This window comes from Pristis pectinata, chromosome 2, assembly GCF_009764475.1.
Source record: "Pristis pectinata isolate sPriPec2 chromosome 2, sPriPec2.1.pri, whole genome shotgun sequence".
NCBI lineage: Eukaryota > Metazoa > Chordata > Chondrichthyes > Rhinopristiformes > Pristidae > Pristis > Pristis pectinata.
The window spans coordinates 12100897-12121911 of NC_067406.1; the positions used below are offsets into that span (position 1 = coordinate 12100897).

Sequence of the window (21015 nt, forward strand, 5' to 3'; positions counted from 1 at the left end):
CAACACTGGTGCCCCACAAGACTGCGTCCTCAGCCCTCTACTCTACTCCCTATACACTCATGACTGCATGGCCAGATTTTGCTCTAACTCCATCTACAAGTTTACAGATGATACCACCATAGTGGGCCGTATTTCAAGTAACGATGAGTTGGAGTACAGGAAGGAGATAGAGAGCTTAGTGACATGGTGTCATGACAACAACCTTTCTTTCAATGTCAGCAAAACAAAAGAGCTGGTCATTGTCTTCAGGAAAGGGGGCGGTGTACATGCACCTGTCTACCTCAATGGTGCTGAGGTCGAAAGGTTTGACAGCTTCAAGTTCTTACAGTCAACATCACCAATAGCCTGTCCTGTCCAACCATATAGATGCCACGGCCAAGAAAGCTCACTAGTGCCTCTACTTCCTCAGGAGGCTAAAGAAATTTGGCATGTCCACTTTGACATTCACCAACTTTTATGGATGCACTATAGAAAGCGTTCTATCTGGATACATCACACTTGGTATGGCAACTGCTCTGCCCGGGACTGCAAGAAACTGCAGAGAGTTGTGGACACAGCCCAGCACATCACGGAAACCAGCCTCCCCTCCATGGGCTCTGTCTATATTTCTCGCTGCCTCGGTAAAGCAGCCAACATAATCAAAGACTCCACCCACCCCGGACATTCTCTCTTCTCCCCTCTCCCAGCAGGCAGAGGACACAAAAGCCTGAAAGCACGTACCACCAGGCTCAAGGACAGCTTCTATCCCACTGTTTTAGGACTATTGAACGGTTCCCTAGTATGATAAGGTGGACTCTTGACTTCACAATCTACTTTGTTATGACCTGCACATTGTCTAACTGCACTGCAATTTCTCTGAAGCTGTGACACTTTACTCTGCATTCTTTATTGTTTTAACTTATGCTACCTCAATGCACTGTGTAACGAAGTAATCTGTATGAATGATATGCAAGACAAGTTTTTCACTGTACCTCATTATAAGTGACAATAATAAATGAATTCCAATTCCAATTCTATATGACTTCTTTACCACTGTGTCTACTTGCACGGCCACTTTCAGGGAGGTATGGGCTTGGACTCCAAGGTCCCTCTGTATGTCCTGATTTTTAGCTTTCCACCTAACTCCCTGACTTCTCTAGGCAGGACCTCATCCCACTTCCTTGCTCTTGTTTATGGAATCTTGCTGGACACACAATTACTTAGCAATGCTACATGTGCAGGTGAAGATCTGTGATAAGCTGCAAGGCTACATAGTTAGTGCAACCACTTGTAAGGAGCAAACAAGAATTAGAAGTGTAAAATACTTTAAAACAGATCTCAACATCTCTGAGAATCTGACCTTGAATCCATCGTCCATGGTTGACTGAGTTTAAGAACCAGGCAACTCTGGCCAAACATCGCTCAGTATATGTTATTCATAAAAATTTCCAGCAGATGGCAGTCACTATCGACAGCCAGCACCCTTCTTGTGCTGTGCAGGGCCTGGAATTTGGAATAACTCTGATGCATTTATAGATACTCCACGCTCCAAGCCACAGTGGTGATTTGAGTACTAAAGCTAACATCCCTCTCTTTGCCAAGTGTCTAAGCTGGCTTCTGACAGTGCTATGGTGTCCATTTATTTCCTTTATGTTGCATAAAATAAAGGCTCATGAGGTTGAGCATTTGGATAAAGGACAGGATACAGAGTAGGAATAAACTAGTGCACATTGCTGTACAGTGGGGCATTGGTATGCTATTTCACATGCAAGTAGAGCAAGTAATTTGGAAGGCAAAAAGTACGTTGGAAAAGTGGAGAAGTAGGACGGACTTGCTGAGAGATTTTACAGGGCTTTGGTATAATTTCAGTTGGAGTTTTAGTCTCCATAACATAAGAAGGATATTCTTGCCTTGGAGTCAGTTCTGTGTGGAATCATAAAATGGACTCTCGAGTGATGAGATTCTCCTCTGTGGAGTGATTGTGGAAGACTGGCCTGTACTCAACTGGACACCAGAAGGTGGTGATTGAGATGTCCAAAATTCTGAGAGGGATTGGCAGGGTGAATGCTGAGAGGTTGCTCCCCCCAGCAGGATCTGATTTCATTTCCATATTAATAACAGCCAGTGTTTATTGAATCCATGGACAACAGAGAAAATGCATGGGGAGTGAGACTAATTGATTCAATCCTTTCAAACGGTCAGAGCAGGCATGATGTGCTGGAAAGCCTCCTGCCTTACTGTAACACTTTCATTGAAGCGAATCTATTAAATAAACAGTAAATGAACTGGAAGTGAAGGTGTCCAGATGCAACACCTGGTACTTGCAGAATCACGGTTACCCAAAGCCCAGGAGGCAGGGGCAGAACCTACAGGTAACAAGACAGGATCTGGGTACCATGCGTGAGGTGTCAGTTGTGCAGCACCTGGTCTTTTTAATATGCAAATGAAGACAGGCTTGTCCGTGGGCCAAGTGGACAATCCTCTACTCGAAAGAAAGATGTGCACTTCTACAGCACCTTTCATATCCTCACAAAGGCCAGATCCTTTACAACCAACGAAGCACTTTAGAACTGGAGTCATTATTATAACATAGAACATGCAGTAGTTAATGTATGCACAGCAAGCTCCCAGAAAGAGAAGCGTGATAGAGACCACTTCTTTTAGCTTTACTGGGAGGGCAAAATATTGGTCAGGACTCTGGGAAAAAAACATGCTCCAATGGGATATTTCATATCCACCTGGGAGAGTGGATAGGGTCTTGCTTTAGTGCCTCATATGAAGCACAACACCTCTCACAGTGCAACACACTCTCAGCACCTTGGAGTCTCTGCTGGGACATTTCTGCTCAAGTCAGGCTCAGAAATTTGCCTCACAATCAGGAAAGTGGGGCCAGAAGCCAGTGGAGGATCTATTGTCGTTGTATGGTGAATGGTGAAGGTCACTCAGTTCAGGGCTTTACACTGCGGGCTCACCTGTGTCCCTTGTTCTGTCACTCTCAGCCAGCATAATCAAAGACCCCACCCACCCAGGTCATTCTCTCTTCTCTCGTCTCCCATCAGGCAGAAGATACAGGAGCCTGAGGGCACATACCACCAGGCTCAAGGACAGCTTCTATCCCACGGTGATAAGACTATTGAACGGTTCCCTTATATGATGAGATGGACTCTTGACCTCTCAATCTACCTTGTTTGACCTTGCACCTTATTGTCTACCTGCAATGCACTTCCCTGTAGTTGTGACACTTTACTCTGTATTCTGTTATTGTTGTTACCCTGTACTACCTCAAGGCACTGTGTACTACCTCAATGCACTGTGTAATGAATTGATCTGTACGAACGGTATGCAAGACAAGTTTTTCACTATATCTCGGTACAAGTGACAATAATAAACCAATACCAATACCAATAAACATCCCATGCCTGCTCTTAAATGAAGGGACAAAATAAGAAGCTCGTGGCAGATTGAGGTACCAGGATGGGGAAGGGAGAGTAAAATCAGGAACATGCTGGCCAGAAATCCAACTGGGCCAGTCACATAAATATCGTGGCTGCAAAAGTACATCAAAGTGTCCTGTGGAGAGTGATTTACCTTCTGACTAGCCAAATCCATCTCCAAGTCAGGAGGATGAAGGAATACCTTCCACTTAGCTGGATGAATGTAGCTCCAACAATACCCAAGAAACTTGAAGCCAGCCAGGACAAAGCAGCTCACTTGATAGACGCCTTGTCCAGCACTCTAAACCTTCTCTCCACCACAGGCACACAGCTTCTGCCGTATGTACCATCTACAAAATTCGTTCAGTTACTTACCCAGGCAACTCTGACGGCATCTCTCAAACACATAACCTCTACCACCAAGAAGGACAGAAGCAGCAGGTGTATGGGACACCACCACTTGCAGGTTCCCCTCCAAGTTGCACACCATCCTCACTTGGAAAAAGTCATGGTTTGTTGTTCATTGCAGTTAGGTCCAAATTCTGGAACAATGTCCTCACTGTTAGATTGCCTTCACCAGAAGGACTGCAATGGTTGAGGAAATCAGCTCAATATTACCATTGCAAGTGCATCAGGGAATGGGCAATAAATACTGCCCGTGCCTGTGAATGGGAAGTTCCCTGGGTAAAGGCTCAAGAGACCAGGAAGATGAAGGAGGGTAAGAAAGAAAACAAGGACGATCAAACGTAAAGCCCTGGCTGTGCTGAGCACGGATTACCGAGGCCAATCGTTAAAGGGATGAGAGTTTTGGGAAAGACAGCTAAAGTCTGGAACTGATATCATTAAAGAGAAACTGGAACGTATCATTAAATGAGCCCACCTACCAACCCCCTCTATGGGTTAGGGTAAAATAAAATTTGCTGGCGCAGAGGTCTGGACCTGCCTGTGGTTCTAGAACCTCTGAATCACAGAGCACGTTTTAGTAAAGCGAGTAAGCTTGTGTGATCAGGGAGTTAACAGGTTACAGGCAGGTGCTTAAGCATTCCTGCAGTGCAGGTATTATCTTGTTGGTTTGAGTCCTGCACCCACCTTGCTAGGTTGCACATCCCCATTTCTAATCAATCCTAAGCCCTGCAGCCTCGTGACATATCCTTGCCTTTCCCTGTGAAATGTTTCCATTAGTTTCAAAGTATATTCTTTGAGTTTTAGGAAGAACTATGGTTTGCTTCTTAGTGAGCATGTTGTCCAGACATGGAATTAAGAAATGGAAGCAGATCCATGCCCCAAGCCTCTTGCTCAGTAAATTATGGCTGATGGTTCACTTCAGCACTTTTCCACCTGGTCCATATCATCCCTCAAGGGTTCAAAAATCTGTCAGACTCAGCCACAGAGTCATAGAGTTATACAGCATGGAAACAGGCCCTTCAGCCCAACTTGTTCATGCCAACCAAGTTGCCCAACTGAGCTAGTCCCATTTGCCTGCAACAAGCAAACTACTGGAGGAACTCAGTGGGTTGAGCAACATCTGTGGGAGGAAAGGACTCCCCTCTCCCTACCTTGCTCCATTTACCTCTCACTTTTTTCCCTTCGTCTGTCTCCCAACTCCAGCCCCTCCCCTCCCCTCCCTGGCACAACTTGCCTGTCATCTTTCACACCTCCTCAATCCGCCAATCACCTTGGACTCCTGTCGCACCACTCCCCGTCACCTCCTTATACTGACCATCTCCCCTCTCCTCTCTCAGTATGCAGTCTCTTATGTCCCTATTCACCTGCGTTTGGCCCATATCCCTCTAAACCTTTTCTATAGAGCCCTCCCCCTAACCTTGCCTTGAAACAATTCAATGACTCAGCACCTATTACTCTCCAGGGTGGAGATTTTCAATGCTTTACATCTCTATGGACTCTTGACCTCACAGTCCTTGTTATGACCTTGCACCCTATTGTCTGCCTGCACTGCATTTTCTCTTTAACTGTAACATTTTATTCTGCACTCTGTTATTGTTTTATCTTGTACTACCTCAATGCACTGTTGTAATGAAATGATCTGTATGAACGGTATGCAAGACAAGTTTTTCACTGTACCTCAGTACACGTAACAATAATAAACCAATTCCAATATGTATATAAAAAACTAACCTCAGTTCTAAATGACTGTACCTTATCCTGGCTTTCCTTCCAGTTCTAGGCTCTCTGACTGAAGGAAACAACCCCTCAGCACTCACTCAGCTAGTTTCTCTCAAGCTCTCGCATAGCTAAGCTTGCTTAGTTTAATGGTAGTTTTAAAAGCAAATCATTATTTTTTTACCTCTGTTACTAATCAGATTTTTGAACCATGAATTAAAGTGACTCTGGAGATCACCTCTCTGAAAAGCAAATGCCCCAAACACCACTCATCTATCACAGGGCTCGAGGGGACGTATCGGGTGGGAGCAGTGGAGAAATACACTGTTAAAGCTGATACTGCAATGCACAACGCAGAATATAATTCCACCATTTCAAAGCCATGAAGGGTTTTAATGGGAGAAACTGACACGAGGGTCAACAACCATAGATTTAAGGCAATTGTCGAAGGAACCAAGCAGGAGAGATGAAGCAATAATTGCTTACACAGTGAACTGCTCTGATCTGAAAAGAACTGAATTTGCTTGCTGCTTTCGTGTGGCAAATAAAGCATGTTTATGTGAAGGTGGAAGGGGGAGAACTGTTAATTAATACAATGAGTGACTGAGATATGGAACACACAGCCTGCTTGGATGGTGAAAGCAGATTCAATAGTAACTTTCAAAATGGAATTGGATAAATACACAAAAATAATCATATTGTGGGGAAGATGATGGGGGGACCTGTGACTAATTGGAGAGCTCTTTCAAAGGGATTACATGACATGATGGACTGAATGGCACCTTTCTACATTGTCTGATCCTTTGATTTGCTGTTGACAAGTCAATGGCTTTCGAGCCTTTGGTGGTAGTGCGGTACAGGGGATTGAAAATGGCTGAGCCACGCTATAACAGGGCAGATCTTCTGTGTTGTCCTGGGTACTGAATCTAACTCTCAGCTTAATTACATGGACCAGGGCATCTTAAGGCTGCTCCCAGTGTGTGTGGCTGGCTGTAATAATAGAATGGCTTAGACAACCAAAGATGCCCCATCCTCAGGTTTATCAGTTGTCAACAAGTATTCAAAATCACTCAAGAAATAATAAAATATTAGAATATTATTAATTAAAATTAGGGTGGTACAGAGCTACAGCTGGAAGAGTTGTTGATTCATAGCTCCAGTGACCTGGGTTCAATCCTGACCTGTGGCACTGTCTTTGTGGAGTTTACACGTTCTTCCTGTGTCTGCGTGGGTTTCCCCCAAGTACTCCCATTGCCTCCCATATCTCAAATATGTGGGGTAAATAGGTCCATTGAATTGCCATAGCTTGTGGGTGAGTGGTAGAACCTGGAGCAATGATGGGAATTTATTTACTTATTCATTCAAGAGATGTGGGCTTGGCAGGCTGACCCAGCATTTAATTGCCCACCCCTAGTTGCCCTTAATGTGGTGGTGAGCTTCCTTCTTGAACTGCTGCTGTCGCTGAGGGGTGCGTTCGCCCACAATGCTGTTAGCGAGGGAGTTCTAGGATTTTGACCCATCTAGGGTGAAGGAATGGTGATCTATTTCCAAGTCAAGATGGCGTGTGATTTAGAGGGCAAATTCCAGGTGGTGGTGTGAGGAAAATAAAATGGGATTATCATAGGGTTCGTATAAATGGATGCTTGGTGGTTGGTGTGAACTTGGCAGACCTGTTTCCATGTGGTATTGCTCTCTGACTATTAAAAAGGTGAAAATTAAAAGACAAAAAAAGCCTTACACACACTTAAAAACAAATAGGAATATTTTAACTTAATGGGATCAAAGCTTTAGTAAATCTTTTGCCCAGCAGCTGATTTCTCCCATTGTTAATAGGCTGCAGTACTTGGGTTAGACTCAGTGGGCAGAGCTGGGAAACTTGTGGAGCTTGGCATGGCTTTGCTGGACTCCATGTGATGTCCGCTAGGGCAACGTGTCTATTGTAGAGACACTGGACCACTGATGGTCCATGCCAACTCCTCACTCTGGAGTCAGTTCCGGGCAAGACTTGGTGAAGGATTCTCCCATTAATTCAATTAAAAGGAGTTGCTACCACGTGCTCACTCCCACTGTAGAGGTCTTCTAGTAGTCAGTAATAAGAACATAAGAACATAAGAAACAGGAGCAGGAGTAGGCCAACTGGCCCATCAAGTCTGCTCCGCCTTTCAATAAGATCATGGCTGATCTGGCCATGGACTCAGATCCACCTACCTGCCTTTTCCCCCTAACTCTTAATTCCCCTACTATGCAAAAATCTAACTGTGTCCTAAATATATATAATGAGGTAGCCTCCACTGCTTCCCTGGGCAGAGAATTCCACAGATTCACTCCTCTTTGGAAAAAGCAATTCCTCCTCATCTCCATCCTAAATCTACTCCCCTGAATCTTGAGGTCATGTCCCCTAGTTCTAGTCTCACCTACCAGCCGAAACAACTTTCCTGCCTCTATCTTATCCATCCCTTTCATAACTTTATATGTTTCTGTAAGATGCAAGGGACTTGTACACAAGATCAGATCCATTCAGCTTTTTCAGAAGGTTCAGAATTAAAAATTCTGCATCTTCCATTTCTGACATAAACCACATCCTGCTCCACAGATGCCTTCTGACTATCTTATATATTTAACATGTATCACTGCCTTTGCCTGGCCCTAATCTGAATGACTTTCTGGGTCATTTCAGTGGGCAGTTAAGAGTCAACCACTTTGCTGTGTGTCTAGAGGCAGATGTGGCCCAGTAAAGATTTCCTTCCTGAAGGGCTTTAGAGAACCAGATGTTTTTTTAAAGACGATAATCTACTTTTATTGCTGAGATTTATATGATTATTTGATTTTGAATTCCCTGGCTGTTAAAATGCCTATCTCCCAAAAATCTCTGGTAACTTAATCGGTATGCTACCATAACAGTTTTTCTAATACTACCTGAAATTATCTAACCAGGGATACTTCTGGACAAGCCTTTCATGGGCTTGGTCAAAATCTCTGTTTATTCTTATTTTAAATGAGAGAGCCAGTCTAAAGCCTGAATGTTTTTAAGAAAAAGCACTGAAAAAATTATGTGCGTGAATTCTGTGTTTATGCTGGTGGACTGGGAAGGCAATAATAATACCACTGGATTGGTGAGAATTGCAGAGTTCAGATTGGTGATATAACTACCTGCTGAGGCAGGAGAGTCTGATGTACCTTCACTGAATCCCTAAAACACTAAAGCACTTCACCACCAGTAGAAAACAGCTTTTAAAATGTGGTGTTGACTTCTATTTAGTTTTTTTTCTGTGCATCAGACATCCTGCTGGTTTATAGAACCATTCATATTTACAGCGCAGCAAAAAGGCTCAATCCACAACTGACCACATCATTCTGCTCTCCCTTCATCTTGTGCCTGATGGATCCATCACTGAAAATCCATCAGCCTGCAGTATGTTCCTACCAGTCCTCTAAAGAACTGGAGCAACGATGATCCATATTAGAAGACGTGAATTACAGGATATTGTTTTGATTGCTGAGAATATTTTCCACTGGTGTATTCTCTCGAACACACAGTGGCAGCAGTTCTGGTGACTCATCAGCCCATCTGGCAGAATGGTAGCACAATGGTTTAAACCACTGGACTAACATCCAGTGGCCTAGATTATTGATCGGGAGCCATGGGCTCAAATCCCACCATGGCAGCTGGGGAACATAATCACTTGTAATTAACTAAACCTGCCATAAAAAACAAATATCTGTTACATTGAATGTGGATCTGCTGGTGTTGTAAAAGCCCATCTGTTTCACTAATGTCTGTCTATCACAGAAAGAAATTTGTCATCATTACATTCTTGACTGGTCTAAATGTGACTCCAGACCCGCTGATGTGAGAAACTTCAACTGACTTCAAAATGCTAGTTGGGGCACCTATAGGGATGGACAATAAATGCTGACACAGGAGACCGCAGATGCTGGAACCTTGAGCAACACATAAAGCACTGGAGGAACTCAGCGGGTCAGGCAGCACCTGTGGAGGGTATTGGTATTGGTACTGGTATTGGTTTATTACTGTCACTTGTACCGAGGTACAGTGAAAAACTTGTCTTGTATACTGATTGTACAGGTCAATTCATTACACAGTGCAGTTACATTGAGGTAGTACAGAGTGCATTGATGTACAGTTGACATTTTAGGTCAAGACCCTTCATCTAGACTGAAAGAAAGAGGGGAGATAGCCGGTATAAAATAGTGGAGGGAAGGGGTGGAGCAAGAGCTGGCGGGTGATTGGTGGATCCAGGTGAGGGGGAGTGATGGGCAGGTGGGGAGGTGGGAATGATGTCAAAGTTGGGTGATGGGTGGAGATGACAAAGAGCTGAAGAAGGTGTAATCTGATGGGAGAAGAAGGTGGAAGTAGGAAATAAAGGGACAATAAATGCTGGTGTAGCCAGTGGTTCACCTAATTCAGCAGGGAGAGGTTGAGCAAGCATTTTATTTTGGTGCAGGCTAAACCACTTTAAGTAACGTTAATATCGTCCCTGTCTCTGTGGCTCGCTTGTCCAGGCTCATTACAGTGTGTGCCATAGTACTGGTTAAGTGCTCAGTTACCAATCATTCCTATGCAGTAGGAAGGACATCAATAACAAGTTTACAGTACACATGGTCAGCTTTAACAATAACATTTAGAAACCTGTTTAAGACACATTTCTGCTGTGTCTGAGACAAGCCCTTGTATATTCCTTAAAATCTGTCATGGAGTCACCGTGGCTCTTCATCCACTGTGCCTTTGCCGACCACCAGTACCTAACTAACACCAATCCGATTTACCAGCCATAGAGGCATAGAGCAGTACTGCATGGAAACATGCCCTTTGGCCCAACTCATCCATGCCGACCATGGTGCCCACCAGACCAGTCTCACTTGTCTGCATTTGGCCCATATCCCTCTAAATCCCTCCTTTCCAAACATCTTTTAAGTGTTGTTACTGTACCTGCCTCAATCACGTTCTCTGGTAGCTTGTTCCATATCCGCACCACCCTCTGGGTGAAGAACTTGCCCCTCAGGTCCTTTTTAAATCTGTCACTTTAAAACTATGCCCTCTACTTTTTAGTTCCCTTCCTTGGGACAATGTGTGTTCTCCCTACCTATGCCCCTTATGACTTTATACACCTCTATAACGTCACCCCTCAGTCTCCTACATTCCAAGGAATAAAGTCCAAGCCTGCCCAACTTCTCTCTATAACTCAGGACTCCGAGTCCTGGCAGCATCATTGTAGATTTTCTCTGCACCCCTCCAGTTTAATGATGTCTTTCCTAAGGCCTTTGGTTCTTGGCCTTGCTGATTCAAATTGTCATCTGGATGCTTCTTAAATTTTGTGAGGGTATCTGCCCATACCACCCCTTAGGCAGTGCATAATTAAATTTAATTTAAATTAAATATATTTTTGTAAAAAAAAGTACGAAATAAAATCTTTTGCGATGTCATCCTTTTCAAAACCTTGCTTAATCTGGATAAGGTTTCAAAAACGATCAGAAGAAAGGTGAAGGCATGTTTTTTAACACTGCCAGCTGTTCAGATCTATCACGGACTGCCTGTCTGAACGGGCAGTTGAAGCAGATCTAATAATAATTTTCGAAGAGGACTGGAGAGATATGCTAAAGGAAACCATTTGAAACAGTTGGAGAGTGGTGTTCTGGGACTAATTGGCCATCTTTTTCAAGAGAGCCAGCAGGACATAATGGGCCGAACGGACCGTCGATCTTGTCTCACGCAGCAGGAATGTACTTTAACCACCATTAGGCTTCTGTGATACTATTAAACTGGAAATATAGAATAGGTTTTCAATGCTGGAAAGACACAAGAATTGAGGGGGAATCGGCGGAGAGATAACCACATTGATTAATGTCGATGGACACCTTTCCCTCGAAGTCAAGGGTCCCCACGAGGGGGTTAATGGACGGAACCTTAAGGAGTCTTATTCTGATTGACCAGCAGCTTGGTTCAAGCTTCTCGCTGCTCTTAATCTGTCAGCGGGAGTGAACGCTACCTGATTCTTGGTTCGTTTAAGATCTGCTTAAACTCAAGACACGAACGCATCGTCCGTTTAATTCGAGCGAGGCTGGGAGGAAGGTTAACGCCAGCCCTTCCACATCGGACTCGTCCAACTTTGCCAGCTTCACTTCGCCTCCCGCTCGCGTCCCCCGCCAGCCTGAATTCCAGCGGATGAAATGTTTGACAGCTCCGCCCCGCCACCGAGCCACCGAAAGCAATGCCGATCTTTAAAAGACGCAGTAACCTCTAACCCATACGGCTATTAATTGCATTTTTTTAAAACTGGTTTAGGAAAGAGCGTAAGAGGACGTGTTCTATAAATCCACGCGTTTCGAGGAATGGGACAACGAAACAATCCTAAATAAAACGCAGACAAGCCGGACGATCTCCTTTAATATATAAAATATACACTCGGGAATACACATAGAAACGCATTCGCCATCCACAAGCTTGCAAGCATATTCACACACTTACACATACACCTCTAAATACACACACGCACTTACAATCATACACAAACTTGCACATCCACACACACTTGTACATACACACATTAGCACACAAAAGTACTTTAGGACACACTTATTAACGGATTCATAAACTTACACTTAAGCGCGCACGCACACACACACACACATTATCTCCAAGCACAGAATGTGTTAGACCAGGACAGACCGAGACTTCGCAGCCACCGACTGATTCCCCAATTTTAGATTCCAGTCCCACCGAGTCCCTGCTAAAACTGGCAAGTGAACATTAATGTCATGGAAACCATCCTGCCCCGGTGAAGACACCTCTCCCTCTCTATCCCTTTATTTTCCCTCTCTACCCCCGTCTTTCTGCATCTTAACTCTCTGTCCGAGCTGGTTAATCCCAGTAAAGTTCCCTTTTATTCTTTCTTAAGACGAGGCATAGATCTGATCGTCAAATCATTTCCCGAACATATATTTCTAGCCCGGGGGTTTCCTTGCATGGGAAATAACTGAAAAAAAATGAACTAATCTTCCTCACTGGACTGAAAAGTTGGAAACCCGCTTCCCCGCAAAATAAATCTGCACCGTTAGGACAATTAACCCCCAAACCTAATCCTTATTAACGCATTAAAACTAACTGTCCGTGCAAGAACAGCCCGCAGTTCACAGTAACCCCGTCAAAAGAGAGCCATGATAAAACGCCACTTTGCAAATTCTACAACGAATTGCAACTGTTGGATTTTAATTTTTTTTAACCGACTCTGTTCAAGTGTCCCTCTATGTGTCTGCGAGTTATAAATAGCGACCCACGGCACATGTTCCTGCATTTCCCCATTAAAAATACCGAGTACTTACCAATAAGTGTCAAGGCTAAATAAATCCCCATCAGCAACATTGCGTGTGAACCGCTCCCTTCTCGCAAATTCAAATCGATTCAAAAATCACTTGTCCAATCGTGTATAAAAATTATAATCCGCTGGGTTTTGCTGGGGTCTTTCCTTGGTATCATTCCTTATAAGATTCGATGCAAAAAAAAATAAACGTCAGTTCAATTTATTAATGTCTTGAGGGGAGAAAAAAAAGAGGCATAGAACTCTTCTAAATCCCCAGTTTTTAAATTTCTTTCTTTAAAACAGCAAAGACAGCTTGTCAGATGCGACTCGCGGTTTCCAGCACCGTCCGCACTGGCGACGGTTTTAAATCCGCCGTGTTTAGGTAGTAAATCATTTGCCCTTTTTGTCCCGACCCACTTAGAAAGAGGGAGACTGTGAAATATCGGCGCACGGCTCTCCAGCTGTGAGCCCCTCTCTCTCTCTCTCTCGCTCTCTCTGAAGCTCCTATGCTCTGCCGCCTGGCGTCAGTGACAACAAGCCACCGCTTAAAGCAAAGAACTTGCCCACTTTCACAACCCACCTGAGCGCCCCAGGACCAATCTGGATGGCCGCTTGAGCGCCAATTCCTGCTGTTCTAAGTGTTCCATGTTCCACGGGTGTCTTATGAGGATAGGTTGAGCGAGCTAGGGCTTTTCTCTTTGGAGAGAAGAAGATGAGAGGTGACTCGATAGAGGTGTACAAAATGGTAAGACATAGATCGAGTGGACAGTCAGAGACTTTTTCCCGGGGTGAAAGTGGCTAACACCAGGGGACGTAATTTTAAGGTGATTGGAGGAAGGTATAAGGGGGATGTCAGGGGTAGGTTTTTACACAGAGAGTGGTGGGTGCGTGGAACGCACTGCCTGCAGAGGTTGTGGGGGCAGATACATTAGGGGCATTTAACAGACTCTTAGACACATGAATGATAGAGAATTAGGGGGCTATGTGGGAGGGAAGGGTTAGATAGATCTTAAAGCAGGATGAAATGTCGGCACAACATTGTGGGCTGAAGGGCCTGCACTGTGCTGTAGTGTTCTATGTTCCTATAATCTTATCTGCATTACTAATCGCTAGTTCAGCAGTCCATCCCTCATTCTTCACCTTCCTCTTTCACTCCTCTCCGAGGAGATCCAGGGATTTTCTGCTCCCTTGCCCCCAATCACTATCCATTCCCTCCCCATCCGGGGCCATCATGCCTGGGCTCTTCTGGGAACCAAGGCTATGATGGGGAACAGGCTGCCTTAGAAGGAAGCGGAAATCCAACTTACAAGCGGAATGGGATAAATACTTGAAAGGAAACTAATCATTGCAGGGCTGTGAGGAGAAGATAAGATATCTTTATTAGTCACATGTACATCGAAACACAGTGAAATACATCCTTTGCCTAGAGCGGTCTGGGGTCAGCCCGCAAGTGTCACCATGCTTTCGGTACCAACATAGCATGCCCACAACTTCCTAACCCGTACGTCTTTGGGATGTGGGAGGAAACCGGAGCACTCGGAGGAAACCCACGCAGACACGGGGAGAACATACAAACTCCTTACAGACAGCGGGTGGAATTGGACCCGGGTCACTGGCACTGTAATAGCGTTACGCTAACCGCTACACTACCGTGCCTGCCCTTGCAGAGAGTTTGCAGAGGCAGGATTGATGGGCCGAGTGGCTCCCTTCCATGGTGATGTGTGATTCTGTGAAGGTGTCACAGCCGATTGTAATCCAAACCTGGATCCCGCAATGGGAAGATCAAAACGATGTTGGAAAATACTCAGCGAGTTGGGTGGCATCCGGGAAGAAGGAATCGAGGCTAACTTCTCCCAATTTCATCAGTGCCTCCAGTATTTTCTGCTTTTATTTCACATTCAAGTGAAGGTGTTAGGTAGCTTTTGAATAAAATTTGAAAGTCCAAACTTGATCTTTTCAGACATCCTTTGACAGAGGGCTGGGTGTGAGCTGAGATCTTACTTTTTCCATTTTCCAGCACATGTGTCCAGTGTTACCATCCTGGCTGAGATCAGGCAGTCCAAGCACCTTGCTGCTTCACACTGTTTGACTTCCATACTAGCCTATCAGCCTAATAAGTTTTGGAATGAACAAAATTAACTTGCACGTTTGATGTGAAATATCCATGCATAAAGCAATAACTGAATTAAAGAAAAGCTTGTTGTGACAGAGGCAAACCATTTGATGTAACTAATGGTGGAATTTATACTCTATTGTGCCTCCTGTCACCCTGCTCCATCTCAACCCAATCGACACGGCCTTCAATTCTTGACCTCTTTGTGCAGTTTACCGTAGATGTTCCTGATGAGTTCCACCCTATGCTAATTTCTGACACTTGGTTTTCTTACCTACCAGGAATATTTGTCTTGGCACGGCGTAGAGAAACCTTCTCCTCAGTCTGTGTCAGTCACTCAGAATCAGAATCAGAATCAGAATCAGAATCAGATTTATTATCACTGACTTAAATGACGTGAAATTTGTTGATTCGCGGTAGCAGTACAGTGCAAAGTCATGAAGTTACTATAGATTACAAAAATAAATAAATAGTGCAAAAGAAGAGGTAGTATTCATGGGTTTATGGACTGTTCAGAAATCTGATGGCGGGGGGGAAGAAGCTGTTCCTGAATCATTGAGTGTGGGTCTTCAGGCTCCTGTACCTCCTCCCCGATGGTAGTAACAAGAAGAGGGCATGTCCCGGATGGTGACGATCCTGTTGTTAAACTTGCTCCTCTGATTCCTCTGCCCTTCCCCACAGTAATGTGACTGTGGAACGTAGTACCCAAGGGAATAATAGACAGCAAACCCTGTCCAATTTCTCCGCTGTGGGCTGTCATTGTGACTCCATTATAACCGATACTTGTATATGATTGATTTGATGATGGAATGAATGTACAAGATGTGTTCTGGTTGCACATATTTATGTATAAATAAACTTTATTTATGAAATAACAAATAAATAAAGCAGCCACCTTAGAAATTGTGGTATTTGGCACCTATTTTTATCCAGTTCAGATTGAATGAAAATGGCAGTAATGCTCAGTTTGTTGAATGGAGCACTTTCCTAATGGTCTCACACCACCATCCTTGCTGACCTCCTCCTGTCCTCTGACCACCACATAACGGATGTGTAGGCAGAGCCACATTAACCCAATGGGAGAACTGCCAAGCGATGCAAACACCTTTCTGTGATGCCCTCCACAGTCCAATTGTCCAATTGCACTTACAGCACGAGAGAACCCACGACAAATGAGCATTTGGGTGAAGTACGATGAGGGTTCATTAATGGTCACAAGATTGAGTCAGGACCTCCAGCAGAGAAGGGGAAAACAGGAGAAGAGGGGTGAGAATTTCAGTAAAGAAAAACCCATTGAGTTCTGCAAGACGTGAAGCTGTTTGATCAGCAGTTTAAGCTTGGAAAGGTGCCAGGGAATGGTACAAACCAGATCGCTCTTCACAATAGCAAACGTGGACTTGAAGTGCTGAATTGTATTCCTCCTGTATTGTATTCTATGACTCTATTGGTACACAGGTAGAAAGCTGCATTTGTTGTTGATGTCAATATCCCCTCAAAATTACTAAAGTGAAAGTAAATTCGAAATTCTCTGCATCAGTTGGTTGACACTTCCACAAAGCAGCAAAGCTGATTTTCCAAGCTTGGCTGTACAGTGGCATTTCCTATAGGGGGTGCAGTTGTCAGTTCTAACCTTGGCCATGCAGAACATTACTTTTCAAAGGCATCCTTTGGAAGTTACATTCTACAAGTGGAATATGTTAGCAATTTTGTTTTGCATTGACAAATAAACAGGTGTTTGTGTAAACGGAGGGCATGTCAAATACATTTGTGGAAAATGAATAAATCTCAATAAATTTTGGATATTTTGGTGCACAGTAACGTGAGTAAGGTTGTCCTTTAAGCAGCTTTGTGACCAATCACACACTGCATGTTCACACACATCATAAAAGCAAACATAGAGGAAATAAAACCATGTTATTTAGGGTAATGGATACTTAAATATGTTTACAACTGAGGCATATCATTGATGGTGCAGATAGTTTATGTAAAGAATAACTGATGTACAAGCTGCATACTGCTTAATTTTGGAGGAACTCTGGCAGCTTCTTACTCAAAGGCTCACACAGGTTGTCCACTAATGATGGTGGCCAGGAGATTCCTTAGTACTGCTCCCAGTTCTCCACACCCAATGAAGGTGTGTCAAGATAATCCCAGTTTATCTGAGGGCAAGGAGAGAGAGGAAAATTTTGTAAGCTCTCAGATTCTAAAATAGTCCCCATCCTCAGGATAACACCTTGCTGTAGCAACTTTAGAAGTCTTTTCCTTAGATTTAATGGTATCTTTATTGTCCTCTCTAAGAAAGAATAATGGATTAGGTCTAATTGGGTAAGTAGCGCGCAAAGGCATTGTGGGTTGAATGGCCTCCTTCTACACTGAATGATTCTGTGATCTGCTGTGCTAAAAAATTTTAAACTTTAGATCCCAATGTGAAGTGTTGGCAAGGTCAGAATTCAATTTGTGGGTTATAATTGCAAAAATAGTCAGAGCATTCACAATGTAAAATTTCAATAAACATTTATTAGCAAAATGGTTATTATAAACCAATAACAGTCATAGTCATAGAGTCAAAAAGAGAGCCAGCATAGCTCTTTGACCCACAGAGTCCACACTGACCATCAAGCACCTATTATTAACTAATTCTATTCTAACCCATTTTATTATCCCCACATTTGCATCAACTCTCCCCGACTAAATTCTAACAGTCATCTACACAGTGGGGCATTTTACAGTGACAAGTGAACCCATTTCTTTGGATCCATTTTTTGAGATATGGGAGGAAACTGGAGGACCCAGAGGAAACCCACGTGATCACATGGAGAATGTGCAACTCCACACTGACAGCATTGAACCCAGGTCTCTGGACCCTTGAAACAGCGATTCTGCTATCTCCTCCACTCTGTCACTCTTGTAAGGAGTATTGTAAAGACATTTTATTGAATGATAAACATGAGCAAAACACATTATTTTCTAAGTATTTCAGGAATACCTCTGAGACTGGAACCTTTCCTTCGTGCTTTGTGAAAGGCAGAGACTTAAAGGAAAAAAAAACATGGACTGAAGACATCAGGAAGGAATGAGGCATGTCAGGAAGTAGCAATTAGGTGAGTCCAAGCCTGAATTTAAATGCCTTTAAGGGAGCAAGTAAGAGAAATAAGCAATTGCATTTTATCAGACAAAGCCTCCAAAAAGTAGTTTGAGTGAATGCACCAACACAGGCACAATGGAAAAGAAGTCACAGTGAATTCAACAGTAATGGAGAACAAGTAATACTGCAGATACTGGAATCTGAAAGAGAAACAGATATGCTGGAAGAGCTCAGCAAGTCAAGCAGCATCTGTGGAAAGAGAAAGCAGTCAATGCTTCTTAGCAGTGTGGAGGAACAGAGGGATCTTGGGGTCCAAGTCCATAGATCCCTCAAAGTTGCTGCACAAGTTGATGGGATTGTTAAGAAGCCGTGTGGTGTGTGGCCTTCATTTGTTGGGGGACTTGAGTTTAAGAGTCGCGAGGTAACGTTGCAGCTCTATAAAACCCTGGTTGGACCACACTGTGTTCAGTTCTGGTCGCTTCACTACAGGAAGGATGTGGAAGCATGCAGAGGAGATTTACCAGGATGCTGCCTGGATTGGAGAGCATGTCTTATGAGGAAAGGTTGAGTGAGCCAGCACTTTTCTCTTTGGAGCGAAGGAGGATGAGATTAGATCTGATAGAGGATGATAAGAGGCAGAGATCAAGTGGTCAGCCAGAGACATTTTCCCAGGGCAGAAATGGCTAACATGAGGGGGAGTAATTTTAAGGTGATTGGAGGAAAGTACAGGGAGGATATCAGAGGTAATTTTGTTTTACCCAGAGAGTTTGTGGGTGTGTGGAACATGCTGCCAGGAGTGCTGGTAGAGGCAGATACATCAGGGACATTTAAGAGATTCTTAGATAGGCACATCGATGATAGAAAAATGGAGGTCTATGTGGGAGGGAAGGGCTAGATAGATCTCAGAGTAAGCTAAAAGGTTGGTACAACTTCGTGGGCTGAAGGCCCTGTACTATGCTGTAATGTTCTATTTTCAGTTCTGAGCAAGGGTTGCTGATGGATTTTTTGGTTGGATAAGGGTAACGTGCTGAGACAGAATCTCATTGGCAGAGGGGTTGAAAACTAAGAGACAAAGAATGAAGGTGATTGGCAAAAGAGCCAAAACTACAGTGTGTGTGTTTGGAGACTTGAAGCACTACTGGGCTGTGTTTAGTGGTGGAGGCAGACTTAATTGTAGCATTCAAGAAAGAGCTGGATGAATGTCTGAAAGAAAAGAATTTGCAAGGTTGTGAGAGGGTGTGGGTGATGGTATTAGCTGGATTGCTCCTCCATAGAACCAGTAGAAAATTGATGGGGCAAACAGACTCCTGCGTTGTGGCTCTTCTGTGCTTCTCTGATTCTGTAATAAAATAACACTTAGAAAATGAAAATATATTAAAGAATACTTTACTCAGATTTCTGACCAAAGCTGAATTCTTCAGACATAGCAGAAACACGTCACAGATGTGTTATGCCTGGATTCTCAAAAGGCTTTTGATGGTGTGTCACATTGTGGATTCACGGCACAAAAACACAACAGGAAAAGTGCTCCAACCATAAATTGCAGGAGAAATTATATTTAATATGAAACAGAACATAGAGCATAGAACAGTACAGCACAGCTCTTTGGCCCACAATGTTGTGCCGACCTTCATTAACATCTATTCTATGATCAATCTAACCCTTCCCTCCTACACAGCCCATAACCCTCCATTTTTCTTACTTCCATGTGCCTATCTAAGAGCCTTTTAAATGTCCCTATTGTATCAGCCTCTACCACCACCCCCGGCAGTGCGTTCCAGGCACCAACCATGCTCTGTGTGAAAAAACTACCTCTGACATCTCCCTAAACTTTCCTCCTCTGACCTTAAACTGATGTCCTCTGGTATTGGCCATTGCTGCCCTGGGGAAAAGGTGCTGGCTGTCCACTCTATCCGTGCCCCTCATAATCTTATACACCTCAATCAAGTCACTTCTCATCCTGCGTCGCTCCAAAGAGAAAAGCCCTTGTTCGCTCAACCTTCCCTCATAAGACATTTTCTCTAATCCAGGCAGCATCCAGGTAAATCTCCTCTCTAAAGCTTCCACGTCTTTCCTTTAATGAGGTGACCAGAATGGAATTAAATCTAAGGGAAAGATTATAAAGTTACCAGACAAAGGATCATGTCTGAAGATCTGGAGCATTTTAGATCTTCAGCAGAGGAGGACAGAGAAATTGATAACAAAAGGGAATATCAAAGTAAACTAGTGAGAAGCATAAAGACAGAACTTATAGAGGCATGCAGTTCCGGGCATTCATCTATAGGAAGGTTGTCATTAAACTGGAAAGGGTGCGGAAAAGATTCACGAGGATTTGCAGCTTTACAAAACTCTAGTTAGGCCACACTTAGAGTACTGTGTTCAGTTCTGGTCGCCTCGTTATAGGAAGGATGTGGAGGCGTCGGAGAGGGTGCAGAGGAGATTTACCAGGATGCTGCCTGGATTAGAGAGTATTGAATATGAGGGGCGGCTTAAGGTGCTAGGGCTTTATTCACTGGAAAGGAGGAGGATGAGAGGAGACATGATAGAGGTATATAAAATACTGAGAGGAATAGATAGAGTAGACAGTCAGCACCTCCTTCCCAGGGCACCAATGCTCAAGACGAGAGGGCATGGCTTTAAGGTTATGGGTGGGAGGTTCAGGGGAGATGTCAGGGGGAGGTTTTTCACCCAGAGAGTGGTTGGTGCATGGAATGCACTGCCTGGGGTGGTGGTGGAGGCAGATACATTGAACAGGTTCAAGAGCTTGTTGGATAGGCATATGGAGGAGTGTGGGATGGGGGGATATGCAGGAGGAAGGGGTTAGGTAGTGTGAGGGTGGTTTGATGGACGGCACAACATGGTGGGCTGAAGGGCCTGTTTTGTGCTGTATGGTTCTATGGTTCTATGGTTCTATGGATATTACCGGGAGTGGAGGGCAAGTTATAAGGAGAGACTGAATAGGCT

General features: G+C 44.0%; 1 protein-coding gene across 1 annotated transcript in view; it reads right to left on the reverse strand.

Annotated features, from left to right (window-relative positions):
- Nucleotides 1-13007, reverse strand: part of gfra4a (GDNF family receptor alpha 4a) — a 135842-nt gene extending 122835 nt beyond the window's left edge. The window contains exon 1 of the mRNA XM_052044010.1: nt 12876-13007. Within this exon, the coding sequence (XP_051899970.1) occupies nt 12876-12915 (40 nt within the window). The 5' untranslated portion in view covers nt 12916-13007. The remainder of the gene's footprint in view (nt 1-12875) is intronic.
- Nucleotides 13008-21015: the final 8008 nt, after the last annotated feature.